Source organism: Ptychodera flava (assembly GCF_041260155.1).
Source record: "Ptychodera flava strain L36383 chromosome 3 unlocalized genomic scaffold, AS_Pfla_20210202 Scaffold_26__1_contigs__length_13983176_pilon, whole genome shotgun sequence".
NCBI classification, from domain to species: domain Eukaryota; kingdom Metazoa; phylum Hemichordata; class Enteropneusta; family Ptychoderidae; genus Ptychodera; species Ptychodera flava.
This window is the reverse complement of record NW_027248280.1, coordinates 2063421-2072877: the sequence shown is the minus strand read 5'-3', so window position 1 is coordinate 2072877 and position 9457 is coordinate 2063421. Positions and strand designations below refer to the sequence as shown.

General features: G+C 37.9%; 1 protein-coding gene across 1 annotated transcript; it reads left to right on the top strand.

Moving 5' to 3' along the window:
- Positions 1-8564: 8564 nt before the first annotated feature.
- LOC139125719 (uncharacterized) lies at positions 8565-9080 on the top strand. The gene has a single exon (XM_070691819.1). It carries the CDS (start codon positions 8565-8567, stop codon positions 9078-9080), a length of 516 nt encoding a protein of 171 aa, XP_070547920.1.
- The last annotated feature ends 377 nt before the right edge of the window (positions 9081-9457 follow it).

Genomic DNA, 9457 nt, shown 5'->3' with positions numbered 1-9457 from the left:
CACATGGATAATCATAATAACCACTCCCTAACTCATTACTCTGACACCCTTAGCAACCGACACAACACTTCCCCAGAGATCACGCAAGACCGCTAGTCAACTATTGTAGAGAGACTACGATGAAGACTGAGCAGTGCAACATAATAGGTTGCATCTTTTGCGTCACTGTCGTTCTTATCACCGTGGCAAAGTCCTTGTTATTTCGTCTCAAGATAATATTTATGGGTCTTTTTTCTTGAGTGTCTACAAAAAACATCTATCATGAAAATATTGACCTAGGGATTACTTTATCATGGCTTGGTTGTGACGTAGGTGTACGTTTGAGTAAATGGTAATGCATTCTATCAAACTTACGCACACTAGTACGTTGCTGAATTAAAAAATTAAAACATTATTTTACTCTCGTTGACTAATTTTACAGCCTGTGTAAATCTTATAAGTTTCTGTGTAGAAAACCAGAATTCTGCACCTTTTCAGCATTTGATACACAAAGTCATCTTATACGGATATGTATCAGGCAGTGGTACAAGTTGCAGTTATACAGTTGGTAACACATAGCGAAATGTAAAAAAGATACAACAATATCCTGCTTTACGGTCGTGGATACAGCGTCTTATCATTTTTCCAGAGACTGGTTTTCGATATATGTAATTAAATGTCATTTCTTTAGTATCGTATAACATTACTTTCATGGTCAACCACTATATATTGCGTTACATATAGCCACTTGTCAATAATATTGGTTGACGTAAATCTTATAATATTTAAACTTCATAACTTCGCTCAATAACATAGCCTATTGTGAAAGGATTCGGATGCGAGATATCTTTTGCAGCTATGTTCATTCATTCATCATTCATTCATTCTTTATTTGTCATGTAATAGTTACACGAAATTTTGTGTACATTGGCAGAAGACAAAAAGAAAAATAATATAATGCATAAAGACTAATATAATAACACCTATACATACATGTACACAGACACGCATCAGGTTACAACTGATTCAATAGACTGATTGACTTTGGTACAAAGTTATGCTTAAATATATTTGTACGAGAACGTGGAACCCTTGGGCGACGACCACTTGGAAGGTATTCGTATTCTGTATGGAGTGGATGATTCGGATCTTTCAATATTTTCTTTGCCATCTTAATAACTTTATCTTCGTCGTCTAGGATGGGTGGGAGGGTAAGCTCAAACCTAACAGTTTCCCGTCTGAGATCTTATCTTCTCCTTTAAGCGTTCACACCGGTGTTCTTTCCTCTCCGACGTTATCGAGAGAGACTAAGAACTATTGTCTTGGACTATTTATATCTGTCTCATGAATATTCATTACATGCGTAGTGATATCACTCAGTGATTCGGCTTTTAATATTATAATATTTAAAGCCTCATAACTTCGCTCAATAACATAGCTTATTGTTAAAGGATTGTGATGCGAGATATCTTTTCCCTTTACTCTGTGGATCAGGTGGTCTTCCTTTCCTATTTTCTAACCCAATCCATTCCCACACCTCCATACCTCAACTCCTATATTCTCCGAAAAATGATACACGATACCTTGAAGTATTGTATAACTCTTCCTTATACCACTCTAGGTCATGTGACCTATTGTTCTTGCAGTGCATTTATTCTCATAAACTCACACGTTTTCTATTGTATTTATGCAAATTATATTATCGGCCACACTTTTTCATTTGTTGATAAGATATCACCACACTTTTATGAATAGACATAATTAACATATCAAAAAAAGAGTGGTGATAACTTATCAACATATGAAAGAAAGTGTGGCTGATAACAAAATCTGCATACAAGTAGAAACCACCTGAAAATTCAGAATTCCAACCATTCATATACGCATATACTATGAACACGAAAACCACAATTTTTGAAAGGCATATAATTGACAGACACTGTCTAAAAATGGATATTCATCTTTTTCTATCAATATACAATGAACACAAAGAGCCATGTAATTTTTGAAAGGCTTGAAACTGACAAACACTGTCTAAAAATGGATATGCATCTTTTTTTTGGACCATGTTCAATGCGAATCAGAATACAACCTGCAGATTCCTTTAGACACGTAGAAATACACAGTGCAACTTGACAGAATTGACTGAGAAAACTTTCTCCCACAACTTACATTCTCCATCTCATGTGTACGGCGGTGCTTGTTTTTGTCGACCCCGATACCACGTCTATCAATGTTTTTCAGAATTCGGTCAATTGTATGGTGGAAATCCTGAAAAATTGTGCGTATTGGTGTTCATAAAATTCAGGTCTCGCCGACGACATTCTACACTCAAATACCGCAGAATGCTACGACACAAAGCTCTCAAACTTTGCGATGGATATTCTGTCCCATCCGCTCGACGAACTTCAACCACGAAACGACAAAGCCAGAATTGAGTTCCCTCGCTTCGATATCATACGATAATGAAGGCACAAATGTAAACACTTCACAGCCTGATCTACTGATACGTTCATTGCTCATCCGCAGGTATCGCAGACTGTAACTAACACCCCAGTTAATCGTTCTCCTCGTGTTCTGTGGCACACGTAAACGTTGAATTTTAGCGACATTTTCCGCGCCGGCTAAAAATACAAAACGTGATTGCTCTTGTATTTTGGTCAGAGTGAATGCTTCCTCCTCCGCTATTTCCTCGTTGGTATCTGCTTTATCATATTGTGACACAAAACGTTCAATATCGCTGTCATAGTCAAAAATATCAGAATATTGAGCAGCGTCCATGTCTGCTCTCCAGGAGCCAAGAAACTGAGAACTTTAGCAAGGGCAGTGCACGTGGTAAGAACTTCTTAAAACAATTATTGATTTCAGCCAATCACATAAATCTCTAAGCGAATGAAACTAAATAAGCCAATCAGAAAATAATAGCCCATTCAGCACCACTAGCACTTGCAAGGGACGATTAGAAAAAAAGACGGGAGCCTATATAAAAGAGCCAATCAGAAAACAATTTCCTTCTTCACAGATGCTCTTTTTAGTACTTGGTTCTAATTCACATGTAAATGAACGGTCGTCATTCAAGTGACATTCGAAATATGTCAAAGGCAACCATCGCAATTCTGGCCAAATTTGTGTGTTTGTCGTGGTGTAAGTCGGTTATCACTTCGTAACGGTGGGTTTACGGTTGTTATCACAACACTTTGGTCATCAGTTTGTAAAAGTCACTCGGCCTGCGGCCTCGTGACTTTTACAAACTGATGACCAAAGTGTTGTAATAACAACCGTAAACGCACCGTTACTCGTGCGATAACCTATACTTATAAATCCGTTTGATAAGTTGAAAGTAATCTGAGAATCTATACACCATGAGATAACCAGTGGAGGATTTTTAGTCTAGTATTATCAACGGCAACCAACTTGACCCATATATTAAATGCGATTGTACTATTCACTTGCATTAATCACGTCTTGAATTCTATACGCAGGGCAGTTTGAATAGTGAAGCTCAATAGGTGCTCTACTGGACCGATGGAAAGTTATTGAAGTCTTGTGCCAGGTTGTGCCTGTCCGGGGGTGCCCAACACAATATCCAGCTATAATTTCCTCAAGATGTTCATACTTCCATTGCTGAGCATTTGTTGAGATGATGAAAATTGTGCTATTTTTGGCGATTTTACAGGACGAAAATATAAGCTACAATGGCTGGGCACCCCCGGACAAGACCATGCGAAAGGCAGGCCGCCTAAAAGGCGAGGGCACTGAGGAAGGCCCCCTGTCCAAAAGTACCAAGGTGATAACCAGCTTGTTGGCTTAGAAAGCACAAATATTACTGAGCTAACGAGTTTTCGATTCTGTGTGGTTGATTGCACAAATACTACAATCGCAGTTCGTGACATGTTCTAAAAAATAGAATATACGTTTTTTAAATTTTACACATTTCCACGTTACACCTTAATAACAATATACCCATTTCCAGTTGGTTTTATTTTTCCACTATTATTTTCCATATCATTTTTTCACAACTACATTTTGCAAAACTGCAATTCTCATAGATCGTATGTCTCAAACCCTATCATCATTGGGCATTTCCTTTCAATGTGGCCCTCCTCTCCATAGCCATAGCATTTGGTATTTTATTGCTTGTATGTGTGCCGCTTGTGATCGATATGGTGATCGCGAGTAACCTCGAATATTATTCAAAAACTTCCAACTTGAACTTTCATTTCTTCGCGCTCTTTGAAATCCAGCAAAAGTATTATAAACTTCGGCATCTATTCTGTACTCGTTTCTCTCAAATTTGGAAAGACGTGACTGTCCATGAGCGTTGAAACTTTTGATGATTTGCTGCAGTGGCTCTGTCACCCAAAATATTGAGGATTTCAGATCTCGATGCGAACCTGTGTAAGGTCCATAACCTTTGGAGCGCCGCGCACCCCTTCCATGTTTGCGGAGTCTACGTTCCCGCAGTGCAGCTGTATTTCGACCTTGCTTTCCAAATGTAGTTGTGCATCTCCTACAAGCAACTGCAAAGAGAAGGAAAACATCTCTTTATAAATTGGCCCCAAATGCCAGCAGATATATGCAAAACACTGTACTCTGCCCTACTCGTACATTGTCACGTTTTACATGAACAAAGTAAAGCCACCTCGATGCGGCGAGTCACATTACTTCATTCATTCATTCCTTTGCACCTCTTCATGACAGGTGTCGCACACCATACACAATCTTATTTTAACCTCACAGTATGCATGTTTCGCATCTCTTCATGCCAGGTGTCGCACACCATACACAATCTTATTCATACCTTTGAGTATGCATGTTTTGCACCTCTACGTGCCAGGTGTCGCACACCATACACAATCTTATTCGTACCTCTACGTACATATCTCCGTAGCCCCCTCGCTCAAATCAACTATCAGTATCTATCGAGCCTAAGCGCTCGTCCAAACCCTTTCAAACACAAGAAGCAGAGGCAGAGATTAGAGAGAGAGAGAGAGAGAGAGAGAGAGAGAGAGAGAGAGAGAGAGAGAGAGAGAGAGAGAGAGGGGCAAAGTACAGGGCTGACCAACAACACAACTCTTCAACAATAACCAAATAGTATACAGCTGTGCTCGCGCCCGCAGTAGAGGCAACATACAAAATACTTGGCACATAATACATTTGGCATAGCACATAGAAAATTTCAGTGACAAGGGCTCACCTAACATATTAATATTTTGCTGTAAAAGGTACAGTTGGCACTTTTGGAAAGGAGTCCCTACGGCTGATGGAGCGGAGTATGTGTAGCTGTACCCTGAATTGCTACAGCATGCTTCAGCTGCAGACAGGCTGTCATGGGCTGACACAAAAGATGTGCTACACTGCATGTTTTGCAAAATAAAATTGGGACGCATCATCGAGAGAGATTCAGAACTATTGTCTTGGACTATTTTATATCTATCTCTCATGAACATTCATTGCATGCGTAGTGACATCAAACAGTGATTCGGCTCTTACTATAAGTTCGTTGTCTTCTACTTGTGACATTGTACGGCGACTTGCGATGCATTTCTGTCACTGTGAAAGAGTGCAGGAGCTTGAATTACAGTGTTTTTAACATTCTTTCATGTTTTATCACGCTGCCAATCTTTAAGTTGACTAAACGATCTGCAGATTTAAAATAACACATTCTATTGTCGTCATGGCAGCATGATAAGCATTTTTACTAAAGAAATGTCGGCCAACTTTGAGCAGAACTTCATCGGACCGACAGAATGATCTATCAACCCTTGCCTCGATCGACCAATAAATTATTCACTTGACATGGACGCACTAATTGATGTTTAGATTAAAACATGAAGCAGTTTAAAATTGATTACCGTCTTTGTATAGCGAATGAATTATTGTAATGTATAGTTAAAATTATAATGTAGCCTGAATATTCAATCTGTCGTTAAAATATTACGTCCCGCATGGTAATTATTGATACCTTTAAATCGTTTGCTCGTCCGGCCAATGTCAGATTTTGTTAGCCTTTCTTTGTGCGTCCGACTGTCTGCCTGTCCAGCCGTCTGTCAGTCTGTCAACTGACCAAGTTTGTGGAGCTCATAACCCAAAGATTACAAAATTAAATGTGACCAGCATAGACAGTTATCTGTAACAGCATGGAATCTTGTAGAACGTTAATAGCAAAATAAAAAGATCCCAAAAATGCATAACTTATATCGACGATAGTGTTATTACTTGACTCACATTGCAACAACTTGAGAATTGCTGCACATTTAATCTGTGTGTATTTTGTTATAGATGCATGCTCAACTCTAAATGGGTAATGTATTCCAATTAAGTGAATAAATTCAATTTGAAGCAAGTAATGGCATCAACAATTATCATGACAACTAAAACGATGTTTGACAAATAAGTTTCAGCACTTGTATGGAAATACCAGTGTAGTGTAAAACATTTTATTAAAACACTATGTGACGTTCAATTAATATAAACTTGGGGTCACGCAACATGCCATTACACACGATATAATTAGGCAGGGGAATATCTTCGCCGGAAAGGCACATTTATGAATGCCGCACATTTACTTGTGAAATAAACCAAAACTTCGGTGACTTATTTCAACCATTGCGCGGGGTATAAAATATGGGGTGAGAACACCGCCAAAATTATCTTGAAATCTTTATTTAAACTTATCTCATCATTATTATTCCATTATTTGGTGATTTGGTCATTTTTACGTCATTATTTGGTCTTTATTATGCGATTATTTGGTGATTATTACGACATTACCTTGACATTATTATGAATTTATTATGTTAATTCGGTTCTTTTGCCATTATTCGGCATTGATGTCTTGATTTGGAACTTATTTCATCATTATTATTCCATTATTAGGTGATTTGGTCATTTTTATGTCATTATTTGGTCTTTATTACGCGATTATTTGGTCATGATTACGACATTATCTTGATATTATCTTGACATTATTATGAATTTATTATGTTAATTCGGTTCTTTTGCCATTATTCGGCATTGATGTCTTGATTTGGAACTTATTTCATCATTATTATTCCATTATTTGGTGATTTGGTCATTTTTATGTCATTATTTGGTCTTTCTTATGCGATTATTTGGTCATGATTACGACATTATCTTGATATTACCTTGACATTATTATGAATTTATTATGTTAATTCGGTTCTTTTGCCATTATTCGGCATTGATGTCTTGATTTGGAACTTATTTCATCATTATTTTGCCATTATTAGGTGATTTGGTCATTTTTATGTCATTATTTGGTCTTTATTACGCGATTATTTGGTCATGATTACGACATTATCTTGATATTATCTTGACATTATTATGAATTTATTACGTTAATTCGGTTGTTTTGCTATTATTTAGTATTTATGTCTTGATTTGGAACTTATCTCATCATTATTATTTCATTATTTGGTGATTGGGTCATTTTTGTGTCATTACTAGCCATTATTATGCGATTATTTGGTCATGATTACGACATTATTATGACATTAGCTTGGCTTTCAATTATTTGACCTAATTCTATTTATAGTGGTGAATATCAAGTGGGTCAGTCCAACCACAGTCCATATGTGAAGTTTGCAGCGGGTACTTGTAGATAATGGATGCATGAGGTGTGAAAAATAGTTGACAAGACCCATCTGCTACTATACAATAGATGTTTATTCTTCCTAACGTTTCGGACGTACACGGACGACCTTCATCAGAGGCTGTACAGACACAGTGGAAAAAAGGGGAACGAAAATTACATTTTGTTCTATTCGGACAATGAATACGATAACAAATACGTAGATATTCAGCGTATATTACGCACTGTAGAAATGTTACGGTAGCATGCAAAGTCTATGGTAGAAATGTGACTGCGGTAAAAAGTAACAAACAAAAATGAAATAGTTGAAAACGGCAATGAAGTCGGGTAGGGAAATTGAACAATGCAGAGTATTGAAAGGTGGATATTGTAAATTCCTATAAGGAACCAGAATGAACTTACAAGTTTGTGGAACACGTCTGTTCGGTTTGAGCTGTGACAGTGAACAAAGAAAAAGGAAAAGTGGGCTCCCTATGTTTCAGATGAATGATGAGGCCCTTAGCAGGGGTCAAAGTTCTCTATCAATCTTTTTTGTTAATTCCTAGTGGATGAATGGTGCCCAGATTATAGATATATTTATTTCCATTTGTTTTCTGATTTTTGTTTGTGTTGATGATATTTTGCAGATTCCAAACATAGTGAAATTGTTGACATTATGATCCTCTATATTAAAGTGTTCGCTTACGAGCGTGTCTTTTTTTGTTTTGATGTTATATACGTGTTCGTATGTCCGTGTTTTCAGTTTCCTGCCAGTTTCTCCGATGTAAACAAGTTTATCACATTGTGAACAGTTGATGCCGTATATGATATTGCTGGTGTTGCAGGTTGTATTGCCGATGATGGGGTGAAGTGAATCAGATATGTCGACTATCACTTACAACCCATCGTGAAATCTCTACCATCCTACATAAAAGATACAAACCAACACCTAGAAGATCTGCAGAACAACGAAATATCACCTAACACAATCATGGTATCCATGGATGTAGTATCCCTGCACAGTAACATCCCTAACGAATTTGGTATACAGGCAGTCAAGAAACATATGATAGACAGAAACATCACAAACCCACCGCCAGAACTGATAAGCGAGATGCTTACATTTATTCTCAACAGGAACTACTTCGAATTCAACGGGAAGTTCTTTCTACAAACAATGGGTACAGCAATGGGGACAATGACGGCACCATCATACGCCAACATCGCAATGGGGCAAATCGAAGACAACATACTGAAACAGGCAGAACACAAACCAGAAAAGTGGAAACGCTTCATCGATGATGTCCGATTTCTCTGGAACCACGGTCTCGACAAACTACTTCTCTTTCACGAATATAGCAACACCATTCATCCCACCATCAAATTTACAATAAATTACAGTACAGAGAAACTGCCATTTCTGGACACAACAATGATCAACGAGAACGGCAAAATAGCGACCACAATTTACACCAACCCCACCGACAAACATTCATATCTATGGTAAACGTCCTGCCATCCAAAACACATCTTCAAATCAATACCATAAAGCCAGTCCCTCAGATACCGACGCATATGCAGTGACACGTACGATACAGCAAGCGGGTACAACCATGACGTCATAAAGAATGCTATAGAGGGCGCTAGACTCAAATCAAGATCACAATTGCTACAACCCAGACGTAATACATGCGAACCAATCACCGAGGACAGAATACCACTTGTAATCACTTTCAACCCCAAACTACCAAACATACCTGCAATAATCAACAAATACTGGGACATACTTCAGGCAACTCCAGACACAAGAGACATTTTCTGCAAACCACCTATAGTTTCTTACAGACAACCTAGCAATCTCTCCAAAATTCTCGTCAGAGCCAG

Bases quoted from the DNA above. Each gene is read 5' to 3' on its own strand.
- LOC139125719 (XM_070691819.1), top strand. From the start codon at position 8,565: ATGGTATCCATGGATGTAGTATCCCTGCACAGTAACATCCCTAACGAA.